This window comes from Carassius auratus, chromosome 15, assembly GCF_003368295.1.
Source record: "Carassius auratus strain Wakin chromosome 15, ASM336829v1, whole genome shotgun sequence".
Classification (NCBI taxonomy): domain Eukaryota; kingdom Metazoa; phylum Chordata; class Actinopteri; order Cypriniformes; family Cyprinidae; genus Carassius; species Carassius auratus.
Genome location: NC_039257.1, coordinates 1,048,993 through 1,068,992, shown reverse-complemented (window position 1 = coordinate 1,068,992; position 20,000 = coordinate 1,048,993). Strand labels below are relative to the sequence as shown.

At 38.1% G+C, this 20,000-nt stretch overlaps 4 protein-coding genes across 6 annotated transcripts in view; 2 read left to right on the top strand and 2 right to left on the bottom strand.

The window, feature by feature from the left end:
* The window catches only part of inppl1a (inositol polyphosphate phosphatase-like 1a), a 24,632-nt gene extending 14,100 nt beyond the window's left edge, over positions 1–10,532 (bottom strand). For both annotated transcript variants that reach the window (XM_026281545.1, XM_026281546.1), the window contains exons 1-9: positions 10,191–10,532; positions 3,702–3,765; positions 2,589–2,730; positions 2,391–2,487; positions 1,061–1,207; positions 801–891; positions 580–669; positions 234–329; positions 1–19 (exon numbers count right to left, since the gene is read on the bottom strand). The exon at positions 1–19 is cut by the window's left edge and continues 132 nt beyond it. In XM_026281545.1, the coding sequence (XP_026137330.1) occupies positions 1–19; positions 234–329; positions 580–669; positions 801–891; positions 1,061–1,207; positions 2,391–2,487; positions 2,589–2,730; positions 3,702–3,765; positions 10,191–10,342 (898 nt within the window). In that variant the 5' untranslated portion in view covers positions 10,343–10,532. The remainder of the gene's footprint in view (positions 20–233; positions 330–579; positions 670–800; positions 892–1,060; positions 1,208–2,390; positions 2,488–2,588; positions 2,731–3,701; positions 3,766–10,190) is intronic.
* LOC113114651 (leucine-rich repeat and fibronectin type III domain-containing protein 1-like) overlaps positions 1–20,000 on the top strand; it is a 680,315-nt gene that overhangs the window by 405,544 nt on the left and 254,771 nt on the right. The gene's annotated exons all lie outside the window — the stretch shown is intronic.
* On the bottom strand, positions 13,505–18,988 carry folr (folate receptor). Its single transcript, XM_026281587.1, has 5 exons — positions 18,775–18,988; positions 17,921–18,050; positions 17,271–17,459; positions 16,941–17,076; positions 13,505–15,227 (listed from the first exon to the last, which is right to left on the bottom strand). Exons 1-5 carry the CDS (start codon positions 18,792–18,794, stop codon positions 14,962–14,964), a joined length of 741 nt encoding a protein of 246 aa, XP_026137372.1. The 5' UTR covers positions 18,795–18,988; the 3' UTR covers positions 13,505–14,961.
* anapc15 (anaphase promoting complex subunit 15) overlaps positions 19,497–20,000 on the top strand; it is a 2,223-nt gene continuing 1,719 nt past the window's right edge. Inside the window, exon 1 of the mRNA XM_026281603.1 lies at positions 19,497–19,620. The gene's annotated coding sequence lies outside the window, so the exon portion shown is untranslated. The remainder of the gene's footprint in view (positions 19,621–20,000) is intronic.

Below are 20,000 nucleotides of genomic sequence, written 5' to 3'. Positions count from 1 at the left end.
GATACACGTCCAGTTTCACCTGAGACACACACACACACACACGTTTCTGTGAATTTTAGGGACTTTCCATAGACTTCTATTACTTTTATTCTGAGCAAACAACATTTTTTTCCCTAACTCTGAGCAAAAAAACCTGTTTGCATTCTTACACTTTCACGTAAACATTATTTAAATGCTATTCGGACTGCACTGATTATTACTCAGAATGTGTGTGTGTGTGTGTGTGTGTGCACCTCAAAGGTCTGCACAGGAATAGCTTTGTGTCTGATGGAGATCAGCGGTGAGATGTTCGGAGCAGAAGAGCTCATGTCCTGAAGAGTTTTCAGAGCCTGAAACAGTGAGACAGAATATTAATACATTATTAAATTAACTATTAGTGAAACAAAGAGGAAGACTATTTCTAAAAATGAATGAATGAATAAAAGTAGTAACAACTAAATCAATCAATAATACATTTGATTCATTCTGTGCTTCTCTCAAAACCATTTATGTATTTATCAGACAATTTGATCCAAAGCAACTTATAATGAAGGAACAAAATTCAGCTGTGTGTGTGTGTGTGTGTGTGTGAGAGATCACCTTCTTCTCTATAGATGACAGCAGATCTTTGAGGATGGCCAGTTTAGTGACCAGATGCTCCAGCTCCTGATCTCCAGCCTGAGACACGCTCTACAGACACAGATCACAGTTAATCCACACACACAGAGTTCCTCACTAATCACACACACATGATCAACACTATAAACCCTCTGAATGAATCAGAGCCACGAGTGTGAATCAGACAGGAAGTGATGTCACACCTGCTGGATCATTCTGGACACCATGGAGGCGCTCTGCTGATCAAAGACCTTCGACAAGATCTCCAGACCGCACAGGACCTTATCCACCTCCCTACACACACACACACACACACACACACACACACAGAGAGAGAGAGATTCACAAGTGACTCTCTTAATGAATGAATCAAAGCATGTGTCTGTATGAGTGCGTTACTGAATCATTGACTCGTTTGATTCGTTCAAAGCGGTGAAAGCGTGTGATTTAGTGCAGTCTGTACCCATGCAGGCGTTTGCAGGACGTCACCAGTGTCTTGTTGAGGTGAGGAAGACTGTTCGCTCCCTGTTTGACAGCCTCCAGATCCAGAGCGTAGCTGCCCTTCAGATACTCGTGAGAGACGGTGCTCAGACCGTTCGACGCCGTCACGCTGCGCAGACAAACACGTCAACACCACCGATGCATGATGATGAAAATGCAATCTTCCATTATTTATGCATGTGACAGATGCTTCTTTTTAAAGTGATGCACACTGCATTCAAGCTACATTTGTTTTGAGTTCATGTGTTCTCGGGGAATAATGATAATGATCTTGTCTGTCACCGTCCCACCTGTTGAGCACTTGGCAGTGTTTTATTTGTTGTCCTTTTTCTCTATCAAATATTTTACTAATCATCATTAATTATATAGATTCATCCTATTTTGAAATGGTACTTTAAATCTTGGATGGCAGTGCCAAGTGTCATATTACAAGATGCATTACAAAATACAAAAAATTTTATAATCTTGGAAACAAACATATAGTTGGAAATGTCTCAGGATTGGATATTAGGTGATTGTTTTGAGGGAGAATTAATATGGACAGAAATCTAGACATTTTTTTTCACAGAAAAATGCATTACATTTCTGGATGGCAAAAACCCTGGTGGCTGTTTGTGGTATGACGCCCTAAATAAAATCTCACAGGAACTTTTTTTTTTCATATCAACTTCAAGTTTGGAACATAACTTATTTAGACATAAGGCTTTCATTTTAAAACCCATTTTAGAGTAACAGAAAAGAAAATATGGCACATTTTATTTACAGTACATTTAAACTTCTATACATTTTTGATACTTTTATTATCATTTTTTTATTATACTTAATCTGCTGAGACCAACTTTAGGTCTTTATTCCAAAGTTTTCATAAATTACAACAATTTTAGTTTGGATAGTGCACTTTAATGCCTATGTTAAAAAGGTTTTAAAACTTTTTAAAAACTTTTTAATCATCTGAAAAGAGGTGCAACTAATATTCCAATATTCCATGTTTAGAATGAATATATAATGATTGCCACTCAGTGTTTATAAAAGATTTATTGTTGAGTTACAGGAACTAAAATACCTGTTTATAATGTTTGTATACATTTCATTTTATTTACCAATATTTGACATTATTTCTGAATGTAACAGTAATATGATGACTGAATTTTGACCAGGTGTGATTTATAATCAGGTTTTTAAAGTAAAGGAATAAAAATGACATTTTATGTTATATTTCAAGTGCTTTAAAGCTTTTAAATGTACTAAAGTAGTGCAAGTTCTCTCGGTGTAGTAACAGAGGCGGGGCTTACTTCTCCGGGGGCGTGTCTGGACTGATGTGGGCGGAGCTTGCAGAGCTGCTGGTGGAGGCGGTGCGTGGAGGGAGGGGCGGCTTCTCATCTTCACCATCTAAAAACACACAGATACACACACACAGTCAGCAAGCTTGTGCTTTTATATGAATGTTTGTGTGTGTTTGTGTGTGTGTGTGTGCATGTGTGTGTGTGCACCCGAGTAATCTCTCTCCTCTGTGGTTTCCTCTCTCTCCACTGGAAACAGCAGTGTGGTCACCAGGCCTTGACTTGGCTGAAGATACAACTGAATCAACTCAGGAAGAGTCTTGAAGCGCTTGGGCTGAACGCCCTGAGACGTCTGAAACACACACACACACACACACACAGTCAGATAACCAGAAACCTGAGAACAGAGGAAACACTTAAACAGGAATATGATGAATATGATGAGAGAGATTGTCTTCTGTCAGAGAGAGAAAACACACACAGACGCTTAGAGTCCATCAGAACAGGTCAGGAAGTTAAAGTTAAGTAAGGTTAGTTAATATGTGATGCTGAAGCACTAAGACATGTTCTGCGGTACAATAAAGACACAAGCACAGGCTGATTCGGTGACGTCACACGCTGTGATTCATGGGAACAGAAGCTCATTCACTCGCTTGTGATCACGAGCAGGAATCAAACACTTTTATCAGAGCTGGAAGACTGATGTAACTCCTCGAGGAGCTGGACTTTATATATAAGGAGAGAGGAGAACCTCATCATAGACCCTGCTTAATTATTATATACAACCCATTTAATACAACAAGAAGAAGAAGAAGAATGACAGAAGACAAGTTTGTGTGTGTGTGTGTGTGTGTGTGTGTGTGTGTGTGTGTGTGTGTGTGTGTGTGTGTGTGACAGATTGGAGACTCCTTATACATTGAGTTGAACTCAACAGCAGCTGGTTCATTAGTGCACAAACACACACACACACACACACACACAGACAGACAAACACGCACATGCACACACATTCCCAGACAGACACACACACACACTCTCCCAGACAGACAGAAAGACAAACACTCACAGACAGACAAACACAGACTTACAAACAGACACAGACACATACAAACACACACTCACTCACAGACAGACACATACACACACAGACAAACACACACACACACTTACACTCATCTATGTAAATAAACAAGTCACAGACATCTTGTGATTCATTTATGAATCTAACTCTGAGGAACTGACTTCTCGAGTCTCTCTCTCTCTCTCTCTCTCTCTCTCACACACACACACACACACACACACACACACACACTCTCTCTGTACCTGCACTGCCAGGAAGTTCTCCTCATCAGGAAGGATCCTGTACGTGTGAACATGTTTCTGAAACCTAGAGAGAGAGAGACAGGGAAACAGAGAGCGATTTATCATGTGGAAGAAACGAAACCAGGTCTGCGGTTCCACACACACACACACACACTCTCACACACACTCACTCTCAATAACTCTCTCTCACACGTACACACACACACACGGTCTCATACGCAAACACACACACTCTCACACGTACACACACACACTCTCACACGTACACACACTCACTCTATCTCATAAGCAAACACACACACTTTCACACTCTCTCTCACATCTACACACACATTTACTAATTGTAAATCCTACACACCAACCATAACCAGAACAGAAATCTCTGCATTACAGTTAGAAACATATGATGATATGATATTGCTATATAAAACTTACTGAAGAAAGTCATATTTAATTTTTAAAAAACCATAAATGATAGAAATGGCAAACGCATACAAATAAAATGACAAAACGTTTAACAAAAAAGTATTTTTTAAAGCCAAATTAAAATAATTTACAGTATTAACAGTTATTATTAAAATTTGTTATTAATAGTGTCAGCTTTCAGAAACTGTGACAAGTAATGATTCGGTGTGTAAGCAGTTAAAATATTGAAAATAATACATGAATAATTCAAAAATAACAATCCTGGGGACTTATTTATCCATAAAGTATGGTTAAGGTGTGTGTGTGTGTGAGCATGTGATAGTGAGTGAGTGTGTGATTGTGTGAGTGAGTGAGTGTCCGTGATTGTGTGTGTCCGTGAGTGTGTGTGTGTGTGTCCGTGTGTGTGTGTCTGTGTGTGTGTGTGTGTGTGTGTGTGTGTGAGTGTCCGTGATTGTGTGTGTCCGTGAGTGTGTGTGTCCGTGAGTGTGTGTGTGTGTGTGTGTGTGTCCGTGAGTGTGTGTGTCCGTGTGTGTGTGTGTGTGTGTGTGAGCATGTGATAGTGAGTGAGTGTGTGATTGTGTAAGTGAGTGAGTGAGTGAGTGAGTGTGTGTGTGTGTGTGTGTGTGTGTGTGTGTGTGTGTGTGTGTGTGTGTGTGTAAGTGTGTGTCCGTGAGTGTGTGTGTCCGTGAGTGTGTGTGTGTGTGCCCGTGTGTGTGTGTGTGTGTGTGTGTGTGTGTGTGTGCCCGTGTGTGTGTGTGTGTGTGTGTGTGTGTGTGTGTGTCCGTGTGAGAGTGTGTGTGTGTGAGCGAGTGAGCGTGTGTGAGTGAGTGTGTGCGTGAGCATGTGAGCGAGTGAGTGTGTGTGTGTGAGCATGTGTGTGTGTGTGTGTGTGTGCGAGCGTGTGTGATTGAGCGTGTGTGTGTGAGCCTGTGTGAGTGTGTGAGCATGTGTGAGTGTGTGAGCATGTGTGTGTGTGTGTGTGTGTGTGAGAGAGAAATCTGAAAACCAAAACACATTGATTATTTATATTTGCAAATACATAATAAAAGCAATCTATATCTGTGTGTGTGTGTTTAGAACAGGAAGTAGAACAGAGAGTATGAAGGCCTGTGTGAGGAGGCCTGCAGACCGTGAGTGTGTTTGGCCTCTGCATCATAAAACACTGCATGTGTGTGTGTGTGTGTGTGTGTGTGTGTGTGTCTGGAATCGCCTGTGTCATATGTGGCTCAAACCACCACACACACACACACACACACACACACACACACAGTGGCAGCTGTGTGGCATCTCTAAATCATTATCATTGTTTGCCAAGAGCCACGTCACTATGACAACCACGTGCATGTGTGTGTTTTGAAAGGTCACTGTAATAAAAGAGAGAAACCTCCATAAATACTCAAATATATATACACACACACAGTACAGACCAAAAGTTTGGAAACATTACTATTTTTAATGTTTTTGAAAGAAGTTTCTTCTGCTCATCAAGCCTGCATTTATTTGATCAAAAATACAGAAAAAATAGTAATATTGTGAAAAATTATTACAATTTAAAATAATAGTTTTCTATTTGAATATACTTTAAAAAATAATTTATTCCTGTGATGCAAAGCTGAATTTTCAGCATCATTCCTCCAGCTTCAGTGTCACATGTAACATCAGTCGATCACATGATCCTTTAGAAATCATTCTAATATTCTGATTTATTATGAGTGTTGGAAACACTTCTGCTGTCGAATATGTTTTCAGAACATGTGATACTTTTTTAGGATACTTTGAAGAATAAAAAGTTAACAAAAAATGTTTTTAAAATATAAATATACACTACTGGTCAGTAACTTGGGGTCAGTAATTTTTTTTCTTTCTTTTTTAAAAATAAAATCAATACTTTTATTCAGCAAGGATGTGTTAAATTGATAAAAAGTGATAGTAAAGAAAATATATTTTTTGAATATATATTATTAGAAATGTTTTTTTTTTATTTTGAATAAATGCAGTTCTTTTTACCCTTTTATTGATCAAATATATTCGACAGCAGAAGTGTTTCCAACACTCATAATAAATCAGAATATTAGAATGATTTCTAAATGATCATGTGATCGACTGATGTTACATGTGACACTGAAGCTGGAGGAATGATGCTGAAAATTCAGCTTTGCATCACAGGAATAAATTATTTTTTAAAGTATATTCAAATAGAAAACTATTATTTTAAATTGTAATAATATTTCACAATATTACTGTTTTTTCTGTATTTTTGATCAAATGAATGCAGGCTTGATGAACAGAAGAAACTTCTTTCAAAAAAAATAGTAATGTTTCCAAACTTTTGGTCTGTACTGTATATATACACACACACACACACACACACACACACAGAGCCGCGGACTGCAGTTAAATATACGGCTGCATTCTAAAGTTCTCTCAACTTCACACTAGTCTTTGAAACATGAACTGCTTGTTCACACTCACAACTGTTTCAGCTTTAACTAAGCTTCCTCAGCGAGTCACCAGCTAACAGGGAACCTTCTCACAACCTGATAAACATCTAAGACACTTTTTGCTAACCTTTAAATCTTGTTATAATCACAACAAGAAAACATTCTTAGAATATCAAAAGATAAGTGTTCAAATATCAGGAGTTTGTTGGTAGAGTGAAACATGAGTTGAATGAACTACTAGTCTAAATTTAAGAAACAAGCTGCAGGAACATGGACAACTACATCCCCCTGTAAAGACCTCGTCTCAGAGGAGCACCAGGACAAGACAGGACAGTTTGAGATATTATAAACCTTAACTGTAAAGCTGTGCTGAGTCAGTGTGTATTTGAGAATAAGTTTGAGTGAATCACGAGTCCAGACGGTCTCACACATCAGCACAAAGACAAACGCTTCCCTTTTCTAGCAGCAGGATCTTGGCGATCTGAATGCAGGCTTTTATAGACACACTGACAGATGAGATGAATAGACAGATACAGGACACACACCCACAGAAAACTGGAGGAGGAAACACGGCAAACGCAAGTGTGTGTGTGTTTGACCACAGACAGAAAAAGCCTGGCAACTTCCTGGATAAATTCAGTTTGAGCTGGTGAAAGCCTGACGATCTCATCTCACTCACACACACACACACACACACACACACACACAGACACCCTTTTGGTAATGCTTACTAGATGCATTTCTTCATCAGATTTGTAGAAATGTAGCATTGCATCAGTGTCTCATCAATGGATACAAACAAAAAGATACAAACTTTTCAGCACCTTTTCATTTTCGTGTGAACTATTCCTTTAACACACTGACCTTTTCTAACACATGAATATTAACTTATTCAAATATGTTCAGCACTGACGGACATCACTGTGGTCAAACACACCCACGTCCACATCACGTTCCTCTCATGCAAACATGAACGCACAGGACACACACCTGTCTCAAACACACACACACACACACATGTAGAAACACTGGATTCAATTTGTCAGTTTGTTTAATGTCATGGAAATATTTGGGCTTGTAATATTTTTAAGGTTTAATATGGGATTGAGTGTGAAACGTGTCCTGTAATGACCCTTAGATGCATGAGGAAGAGATTTTATGACTCACAAACCCTAAAGATGGAAAACGGCACTCGATGCCAAAACCCAAGATGCTGAAGACTCGTTTGGAATCCACAGAAACGTCTCCGCGTTCTTGCATGAATCCTCCAGCTATTTTTACCAGAAACACTAAACACGTCAGCAAACAACGCAGAGAAGAAACCGTTTACTGACAACACAGAGAAGAGTTCAACCAGATTTACAGCTTTCTGAAGAATATCTGACTGCGAGCCGTTTGTGCAAAACTTGACATACACCATAAAAAAGTGTGAAAACAATTATTTTAAAATAAATACAATTAAATAATTTAAATGTATCTAGTTACAAAGTAACTATTTCAGTAAAACTGAAATAAAAAGGAATAAAACTATAATAGTAATAATCCATGTTTGCATGCAGATCAAATCCGATGAGAAACAAGTTTTCCACATGAAGACTGTATCGATACAGCACTCTTGTGTCCTGTCGAAACTCTTGTGAACCACACAGACAGTTCACTCTTCACTGTGAAAGTCTAGTGTAAGTGCAATGTTTGTGCTCCAGTCATCAGTGATTCCTCAAAGAGCAGAGCTGCGATGCTGTAGTTACGAGTCATCAGATGCATCATTTCCCCCAGCATGCTTTGCATGCTCAAACTCTACTCAGATTTCCTTCAGAACATGTAAAACTCAGAGAAACACGTGTTTGGTTCCTCTAGGAGCGTTTGGCAAAAACAAAGAAGCTCAGACACACATGCTCTGTTTTCCACAGCTGGCACGAGAGACACAGCAACTACTGAAAATAGTTCATCTGTTCAGCAGTCCACACACACACACACACACACACACACACTCCCCATGTCTGTACGGAGCGGTTCATGCCAACAGCGCCGTCGCTCAGAAATGTGAGCGTGTTGTGACGTGTTCACTGCTGTAAAAACCAAACACTTGGCATGTCCAAACACTTCAGACAAGCACCAGCAACACACACACACACAATCACGAGGAGCACAGATAAACACAAATCACACACACTAATGTTTCTGCTCATGAACATTAGCATCAAACAGATCAGTCTGAATGCTTCACTAACAGCTTCACACTGTTCAGAATCTGTTCAGCTGGAATCATTCAGTCAAAAACACATCCAATACACACAGGCTTCATGACTTATTTCTTTCGATGAGAGAAATATGACCTAACCATTCGATGAGATTCAAGCTTGAGGCCTGAGATTGACGAGAAATCACAGACCTGAAGAAATCAAAGATGAGGAAGTTCACTCATCACAAAAGAATCATACAGTAACTCACAAGTGAACACTGAGCTTAATGTGCTTCCAGAAACCATTAGAGAACATTAAAGACTGTGCATGTGGTGTGTGTGGTGTGTTCGGATGGAAACATACACAGGTGACCACAAAACACACACACACACACACACACACACAGTTCTCAGAACTTTGGTCTAATTTGCATAATTCGTTCAATGTCATCATGTTTTCGTACGATCTGTTTACACCCCACTGATGCTCAGTCAAGTCAAATGTTTTTTTTTACCCCAAAATCGTGCATTTACATGCAAATCACATTGTACACATTTTGACAATCTCATAATATAGCTACTAGCATTTTCTCAGTGGATCAGACTGGAGTTTCTTTCGTCAGTGATGATTTCACAGGCACCTGTGATTACTGCATACAGATTTTTTTGGTTTAGAAACTGAAAATGACTTGAACATATTTGCATAATCAAAATGAATCATCTGGACGCTGATTTGACCAATGCATCAAGAAGATCCAACTCAAAATAGGTTTTTTTACATTATGAAAGCAAATGTTGCAAAGGCTTGCAAACACGTTTTTCTCCATATTTCTAGCAGCGCAAGGATTCAGAACAGAGCAGAAGACAAATCTAAATCCATGATGGAAACTGTATTCCCTTTTGTAGGCCTGCAGAACTATTTCATCCATGTGTTCCTCTCACAGAATAGCATGGCACTGTCCTGGTTATTTTAATGCATGCTGAGCTGCAGGTCACACTGGTCACGTGATCTCTGCCTGGCCATCTCCAAGTGTTTGGATCTGAAACTCGAACACTCAGAAGTGAACTTTACTGCACATAATAAACCCTCCTCGCGTTCTGCTTCAGCTACAGCAAAACTGAGCAACACAGATCAGCACGCCTTGATTTAACAGAGAAGAATGACATCGCGCGCGCAAAGCTTCCCCAAACAGCATCTTCCAGAGTCTTGTATAGATGCATTGTTACTTTATAAAACAATCTGTTGCTCAAACTACACAACCCGCTTGTTTTGCTCAACGCCACGCGCACGCAACGCTCCTGCTACAGACGCGTCGCTCGCATTCAGAGTAAAGCAGTGTGCGAGGGAAAGAAAGAAAGTTCACAAACACACTTCTGTTGCACTAAAACTGACGCGTTCTGGAAATATAATCTGATATGTGTATAAAGCAGGGTTCTTACAGCACGCATAGCGCATACGCGCCGCTGACGCTCTCGCTGTCCCGCACCAGGAAACTCCCGTCCCGCGCGGCGCGAGCGAGCAGCTCCTCCGCCGCCGCGCGACTCAGATCCCGGTGATACCAGAGCGGCGGAGCGGGAGACGCGCCGGCCATCGCTGAACCCAAACTCCACCGAAACACGCTCCGGATCCGCTGCAAACGCCGCACAGGAGCCGCGGGCCGCGCGCGTCGCGCTTCAGAGTTTCTCCTGCTCCCCTGTGAGTTCCTGAAAATCCTCCATGAGAGAGAAAACACACACCCGACAGCGGGGGCGCGCACACACACTCACTCACTCTCACACACACACACACACACACACACAGGTCAGCTTCCCTTGTAGGGACTCTCCAGAGGCGTACAGTTTGCACCATCCCAGCTGCTCAAAACAACAGCCTCTATAATGTCTTCAGCAAAAAAATGTGTGAACATCACAACCCTCACACAAATAAACCATGGTTTTATCATTAAACTGCTTTATTTTATTTTGTGTGATTTCTGAATGAAATCAAGCAGACAACTGTATTAATAAAGTCATAGGCATAGGTGACTTTCTAAAGCTAAAAATTTTATCTGTAAATAATAGGGTGATATCAGCTAAATTGGGCCACTTTTTGGTAAATCGTTTGGGACAATAATACAATACCATATATGCCTATTCCATGTGTATTTATGATTAATAATGACTGTTTTTGATAATTTTGTGTTGAAATGATGTAATAAAATATAATTATTTAGGCCCTACAGTTCTTGAAACATCAGTTGTGCCAACTTTTTTTGCATGAGCAGTTTAAGGTAAAATGGGCCGGTCAAACTGCAAAGGGAAATAGTAATTTATCATCAATTTTAATTTCAAAACAACTGCTTATACAGCCACATAACATTTAAACTGCATTAAAAAAAACATATCCATATGTGCCATAAAAAAAAAAAAATACATTTTGGGTGCAAACCCACGTATTCAAAGGTACCATTAAAAAAGTCAATTTTGGAACAACATAGATCAGTGAACTGATGTCAGTTGTGTGTGTGGGTGTGTGTGTGTGTGTGTGTGTGTGTGTGTGTGTGTGAACAATACATTTAGAACAAAATGTGCAAATTACAAAAATTCACATTCAAAATTGATAACTGATAACTGATTTGTGTGTGTGTGTGTGTGTGTGTGATGAAAGTTTTTTTCAAACACAGTCTTTGCAAATTAGACCATCGTCATCACAGATACCATTCTCTTCACCACAGCTCTCATGAAACCAGGCAGAACATGGATCACATTTTATGTTTGTACACCTTTGGTGTGAGAGCCCTGGGTTCAAATCCACCAATGTGTCCCTGAGCAAGACACTTAACCTCTAGTTGCTCCAGAGGCGTGCGACCTTTGACATATATATATATATATATATATATATATATATATATATATATATATAGTAATTGTAAGTCGCTTTGGATAAAAGCGTCAGCTTAATGTAAATATATATATAAATTTACACACACACACCTACAATTTATTTATTTACTTTTATATTTTATTAAAGTTATATTTTAACCTCTATAGTAGTTTTTTTTTTTTTTTTACTTCCATCACTCATGGAAAGTTTGATTTCTGAAACATTGTAGTTGGGCATTATCTAACGTTTCTTTTAATGTTGCCAGGGGCGGATCTACCCCAGGTGGCAGCAACGAATTAAAGGTTATGGCCAATTTGAAAATTTACTAGCGCGAATCTTTCATGATTCGTGACCCCGCTCCGAACTCCAGAACTGACTCAAATGATTCGCGAACCCGCTTTGAACTACCGAACTGACTCAAATGATTCGCGATCCTGCTCCGAGCTCCCAAACTGACACAAATGATTCGGGATCCCCATAACTGACTCAAATGATTCGCGATCCCACTACGAACTCCCGAACTGATTCAAATGATTCGCAATCCCCAAACTGACTCAAAGGATTCGCGAATCCGCTACGAACTCCCGAACTGATTCAAATGATTCGCAATCCCCAAACTGACTCAAATGATTCGCGAACCCCAAACTCTAATAATCTACAAAGTATTAATAGGCCTACTGTAATATTTTTGTTGTTGTTGTTGTTGCTATAAAAACAGACCTAAGCCATCAATTGTCTTTAAAATGGCTTAAAATGCATTATATAAAAAAATAATGAGGCAATAATGATTGGTTAATAATAACACTGTTAAAATACATAATGTAGGCTAATAATAAATAAACTATTTATGTACATGTTATTACAAATGCCATGTGATTGCTGCTGTTACACTTACAGGACAATCAAATCCTTGTTTAGGATACTGACCAAACATTTCATTCAAATATTCACTAAATCTTTCATTTTTGGACAGCTTTTTGCTATAGATGACACAGGCTTTATAATTTCTTCAACAAAAAACGTGCATATCACAACTCTTACAAAAATAAACCATGGTTTTATCATAGTAAAACTGCTTAGTTTCCTTTTGCATGATTTCTGAATGCTTGAGACTATAAAATAAATTAGAGTCATAGAGTCATATTATCATACTTGATATGCTATACTTCCTATTAGCTAATAGTAATACTTCATTAAAAAACACAGAAACTCTGGTTACAACCCAACAAAATAAAAGTTTGGTCTAACTCAAAGAAATTATGTAAGAAATTGCTTAGTAAAATATACTTAACAAAAGATATACTAAAACATTATTTTAAAGGAATATCACACAAGGTTTCATAGAAGTTTTAATTTAAGCTTGCCAAAACAATAACACCATATTTTTCAGAAACAATTTCTAAAAGTAGATTTGTATTTGTGCCTATAATGTTTATTTATTTATGATTATTGTCAGCTAATAAAAGCTATGCCTCAGGACCATATTCATATAACATCTAAGGCTAAATGTAGCTCTTGACTGGTTGAGTTAGATGATGATTAACACTAAACTGTAGAAAATCAGTTGAGTCTCTCCAGCTGGAAATGTCATTGGCTGTTAAAGTCTTGTGTTTCTTATAATAAATTGACATATTGATAACACTGAATCTTTTATAATGCTCTTAATGACATGTGGATGCATACTGTATGCATTAGTGAGTGTGTGGTGCTTATGGGGTATGGTCACTTATTCCTTATATGAACTGTTTCAAATGCAAGACATTGATTGCATGAGATTAAGTTTGTAAATGATAGCTGTGTCCTTTTGTAGTGTGCACATATATTTATCATCAATCTGTGATAACTGTGACTAAATTCAGTACATATACGTCTGCCATATGTTACCACCCCTCAAAAATTCCTGCCCCCTTCTCGCCACACCATCAATATTTTTCTAGATCAGCTCCTGAGTGTTGCTCCTTGTTTCAGAACGCTCAGAGAACATTCAAAAGTAACGTTCCCACAATGTTTTCAAAATGATACAATGTAACATTCCCCTAATGTTCACATCAAGAGAAAGTTTTCAAAACAGAGGACGTTTACCTGTATAAAAACATCCTATGTATATATCTATTTAATTAGTGATATAACTGTTCTATTAATCATACAATGAGGTTTACCTTTTTGATAATGTAGCTTTTATATTATTTGATTAGACAGTAGGCTACAATAAAATAACTATTTCATTTTATTTAAGCTATAGATCCAGCACCGAGACTCAAATCTGAGACCTTCAGATTACAAGCCACACAGGAGGTTTAGGAGCGAGTCCAACTCTCTAACCATTAGGCCACAGTTGCACCCAAAACAACCACAACTAGATTGTGTATGATTCAACTGGACCTTCTCATTAAATGTAGTCTATAAGGCATTTGAATCACAGTTTCCTTCATGAGAACTGGTGAATATTCACATCTTCTCCATCAGAAATATGAAATGAACAATAATCTCTCTGGTTTGCTCATCTCTGGACTGTCGCTCCTAAAGATCCTGTGTCACAGCGCCACCTGTCGGTTCACTAACAGAACACCAGAGAGCAGCCGGACATGCGCTGGTTCTCTTGCGCACCCTTGTTCTGCATGTTGGTTAATAAAATCAAATAAACGTTAATTATTTTTATTTACAAATAATTGCTATTTAAAATATGTTATTATATATTTTATTCCATCACACATGCAATACTTGTATAATTCAAATCAAATAAATAATACAATAAAAATGAAACAATTATTTATTATTTTATCCGATGACATGCAATAATTATGCAAAATAACATAAATTATTGTTTTATCTTATTATTTTATTTTATTAGGCAACATGCAATAATTGTATAAATAACAGTTTTTTTTTATTTCACTTATATAATTATTGCATGTTATTTTAAGTTCTATTTCAATAAACATTTATATATATAAATATATATAAATGTTTATATTCAGTTATTCATAGATTTCATGCCAGAATTTGTTAATGTCATTTTTTAAATTTTGAACCCCATTTCTTGAACACTGCTGTAGTCAGAGGCTTTTCAAATAATGTCATCAAATAAAATGAATAATTATTATTAGTAGTAATTATTTTCTAATCAATAGACATCCCGGAGTAGTTTAACAAATCTACATCAATAAACAGATTATCAATGTAGATTACATTATATTACTCAACTTCACATGGTTCACCACACGAAACTGGCTTATCATAAACAAACATTAGATTTCATGCTTTGACTCAGATACATGCACAGAAACTGAACAGTCCTCCGTTGTGTTGGTCTGTAGATGTTTATTCTCAGCTGTGATTGTGATGTGGTCAGCGCAGCAGCATCCCCAGCAGCACAAACACCTGCAGGCCTGTTGCCATGGCAACCGTCTCCGGACCGCCGCTCAGGTAATACTCAGCCACCTTCCTGTTGGGGTTCGGACCCGTGAACCACATCTGCATGCAGCGGCCGCTGTCTTTGGTGAGCGTGGTGTACTTGTAGGAGTTTGACCAGATCTTCTCACACATGTCCTGAGCGCTGGGGAAGATCTCCGTCCAGGGTCTGCAGCGAGAGTCACGCGGACAGCGGTTAATACCTGAGAGAGAGAGAGAGAGAGAGAGAGAGAGAGAGAGAGAGAGAGAGAGTGTGAGAGAGAGAGAGAGAGAGAGAGAGAGAGAGAGATGTAAAGATGTGAGCATGGTTCCAGCGAACAGGAAACGCTCTCATAACATTCAGAGCAAACGTTCTTCTAGTAATCTAACAGGAACAGTAAACAGTTGATGGTAGCCATTGACTTCCATGGTATTTTTTCAGTCAATGGCTACCGTCAACTCTCTGGTCAACTGCACGTGCAACTGTTAACTGTTCTCTTTAACAGAATCTCATTAGGTCTTTAAAACATTAGCACAGAAACAGTATTTATACACCATTCATCTAACTTTTTTAAATGTTGCTACTTGTTCTGAAAGTAACGTTCCCATAATGTTTACAAATGATACAATGTAATGTTCCTGTAACGTTCGTATAGCCAATAAAAAAAAAGTTTTAAAACATTTACAAACCTGTAGATTTTGAACGTTCAGCAAACATTTAGAAATGTTTTATATATACATATATTTAAGACATTTCTAAATGTTTGCTGAACGTTCAAAATCTACAGGTTTGTAAATGTTATATATATATATACAGTTAGGTCCATAAATATTGGGACACGGACAGAATTCTAATCTTTTTGGTTTGATACACCACCACAATGGATTTGAAATGAAATGAACAAGATGTGCTTTAACTGCTTTAATTTAAGGGTATTTATATCCAAATCAGGTGAATGGTATAGGAATTTTGTATATGTGCCTCACACTTTTTAAGGGACCAAAAGTAATGGGATTCTTTCTTTTTAAAAATGTTCCAAACAGTTGATTTGGCCAGACCTAATGTATTTGCAAGCTCTCTGATGGGTTTGTCTTGTTTCTTCAGTCTAATGATGCTTGCTTCACTGATAGTGACAGCTCTTTGGATCTCGTATTGAGAGTTGACAGCAACAGATTCCAAATGCAAATATCACATTTGAAATGAACTCTGGACCTTTATCTGCTCCTTGTAAATGGGATAATGAGGGAATAACACACACCTGGCCAAGGAACAGCTGAGCAGCCAATCGTCCCATTACTTTTGGTCTCTTAAAAAGTGTGAGGCACATATACAACTGTTGTAATTCCTACACCATTCACCTGATTTGGATGTGAATACCCTTAAATTAAAGCAGTTAAAGCACATCTTGTTCATTTAATCTCAAATCCATTGTGGTGGTGTATCGAGCCAAAAAGATTAGAATTGTGTCCACGTCCCAATATGTATGGACCTAACTGTATATATATTTAGGCAACGTGCAATAATTTTCCTAATGAACAGAAAAGGCCTAATATTAGCTTATTTGATGTAGTGAAGTAAAAAACTTAACACAAAATAAGAATTAATATTTTTCTAATTCTATAAATGTATTAGTTTTAGTGCAATAGTGCCATTTTTAATATAACAAATTTCTATTTTAATGACAAAAAATGCATTATTATTTAACTTGCAATGTAGTGGAAAAATATATATATTTAAAGATCAGGCATCCAATCCTGATCCGATAGTTCAGACAGGAATCATGTTTGTGAGTCTTTCTGAGACTTCTTCACCACACAAATCACTCTCAAAAGCAAAAATGCTTTGAAAAGCATCATATTTAGTGACGTGAAAGAGTAAAAGGAATAAAGAGTAGTCAGAAAGCGTAGTGTATTGATGGAGATCTCATGCGACTGACCCGTGCTCCAGTCCCAGCCCTTGTGCCAGTTCTCTTTACAGGTGAAGTCATTCTTACAGTCCTCGAACCAGCTCGTACAGTCCTCCAGACACAGCGGCACGTCCACGATACGCTCCTTACGCCACGACTCGCTCGCCTTCAACACAACACACACAACACTGAGGCTCAATCCTGCTACGAACAGTACACACACACATCATCTGTACCAGTCACTAGTTTGAATACTTAAGAGAATGGCTCTGAAAGACGTGTCTTTTGCTCAGAGCAGAAGATATTTAATCAGGAACATTAAAATGTGAAGTTTTGAGCAGAAGTATGAGGATCTGGTACCGGCTGTATCCAGGGCCCCAGGTGCGGCGAGCACTCGTAGAAACACGTGTCCTGGATGAAGTGCTGCTTACACTTCTCGCTCATACTGCCGCAGTGATTCCAGTTGAAGTTGTACAGGTATGAATTATCCTGATGAGCTTCTTCTGTGGTGTTCGCCGTGCAGCAGGCGTTATCTTTCCACGGAGAACACTGAGAGACACAAACATTCAGGAAACATCCGGATGTGTCTTCATCAGGTTTGGAGAAATGTAGCATTGCATCAGTGTCTCATCAACGGATGCTCTGCAGTGAATGGGTGCCGATGTGTTTGAGTTAAAATCATCTTAATGCTGGATGTGTTTCAGGTTTTGGCTTCTCCAGATGTTCACTGATGGACTGGAGAGCTGTGGATTATCAGTGCTGATGTTTTTATCAGCTCTCATTCTGACGGCACCCATTCACTGCAGAGCATCCATTGATGAGACACTGATGCAATGCTACATTTCTACAAACCTGATGAAGAAACAAACTCATCCTGATCTCAGATGAACTGAGAGTGTGCATGTTTTTATAATGTTTTGTTTTGCATTATTTGATCATTGATACAGTAGAGATGTGTGTGTGTGTGTGTGTGTGTGTGTGTGTGTGTGTGTGTGTGTTGTGTCTCGTACCTGCAGATACAGCTGTCCCTCTGGTCTGGGCTCTGTGATCTGGTGTTTTCCATCCATACACATGTTGAGTTTGTCTGCAGCAGAAACACAGGACAGCAGCGCTATCAGCAAGAGCAGAAACAACAGCAGCCTGCGCAAAACAACAAGAGACGAGAGACGAGAGACAGACAAATCAGAGAAGATTAGTTCACGGTCACAGAGCTGATGTTCTGTTCTCACAGCCTTCTGACCGCACAAGTCACAATATACAGCTGTGAGACCAACACAGTGTCTGAGGCTCTCTAAAACTAACAGACCCAGAAAATAATGCTTTAGAATATACGAAAATAAATTATTAATAATAATAACACAAAGAATAGTTTTGAGGTAAATTGAAAAAAAAATATTTGTAACTGTCTGGGATTATTTATCTACTGATTTATTGTTTAGAAATAAATAGATAAATTATAACAATAAAATCAAGAATACCAAACAGCAAATATATATATATATATATATATATATATATATATATATATATATATGCTATAAATACTAAATAAATATTTGATATGTGCCTAATAAAATATCAGTGGTGCAAAAAAAAAATATTTTAATAAAACAATAAAAAATAAAATAAATAAAACTGTTGAGGTGGAATGAATAAATAAGTATAAATGTAATAAGTTTTTGTTTGAATCCTGTTGATCTGAAGCTATTTGAATATTTTATGAATATTCAAATGGACAAAACACTAAAAGCTTCTCAGAATCGTTTCGATTATTAACTTTCCATTGTAATAATGTAACTTTTCTCCAGGTACGTTCTGAAGTCACCGTGTGCAGAATGAAATAAAGTAAGTTTTGTTTTCCTACCTTGAAAGAGAGATGTCCATTGTGCTGTCTGGATCTGAGAATACTCTTTATTCCCAGGACTGTGTGAATGTGGCTGGTTCAGCGGATCAAAGTCTAGTGAAGACTGGTGAAGAGTGATAACTCCAGTAATGAGACGTTCACGCTGACCTGGACCCTGAACCCTCACAGCACACACCTGATCAACAGCCTTCCAGCTTCAGAGAGTCAATCTTCAATCAGGGTTCCTTTGACCTCACGCTTTTATTAGATTTGGGTTTTATACGCTTGTTTCTGTGCGACAGTGGGAGTTATGAGGGTCATGAACTCCATGTGATTTTTATTTCTCTTAAACCTGTTTGTGTCAGACCTCCACTGTTAGTCACATGTTTTAATTGCATGTGGATTTTATTTTTGTTTAAACCTCGATTAAGTTTAAGGTTAATCCATAAACAAGATATAAGGTTGTGCTGCAAGTTCATCTTTAATTCTAATTGAATCCAGAATCAAAATGATGTTAAATGGGTTAAATGGAAAACTTCTTATTTTTTTTAAAAAAGTCTGGTGCAACAGAATTATTTGATAAACTTTGAATTAATCTAGATTTAAAATTAAAATCGCAAGCCATTTAGTTATAATTTCAAAATTAATGTTCTGAAGTATGCGAGCCGAAATTTAAACAAGTGTCTCTCTCAACAAATGAGGATTGTATGTGTATCTAATTTTTTTCTCCCTCTTCAGCAGGCGCCTCGTGTTATTTTGTTGGCGGAACTAAAGATCGCTGGATGGTGTTTCCGGTGGGACGCATTCAGTGCAGCACCAGCGCGCGACCGCCGTGTGTTTATATTTGAAATTTCAGTGCATCTGCAGGTTAAAATATGTTATTTACTCTAATTAAAATTAATCAGTCGTGGTATGTAGCCGTGTAAATGCATTTAAGTGACCGAACGGAGGAGTATATAATTCCGTGTCGCTTCTGTCGGTGTAATATTCAGGGTTGAAGAGTATCTTAACTGTGGAAGTATACTGTGGTGTTCTGAGAAATAGCATTAAGTTCAAATGTTCATCACATGGAAAACAATACTATAGTACTACTTTGGTGCATGTTTAATAATATGGTAGTACATGGCATTTTCACAGTATTTACAGGAATGTTATGTCATACAAAACATGGTATTACTATAGTGCATATGCACAAACATGGGAATAGCATAATACTTGCGATGTATTTACATAGAACTCATAGCATC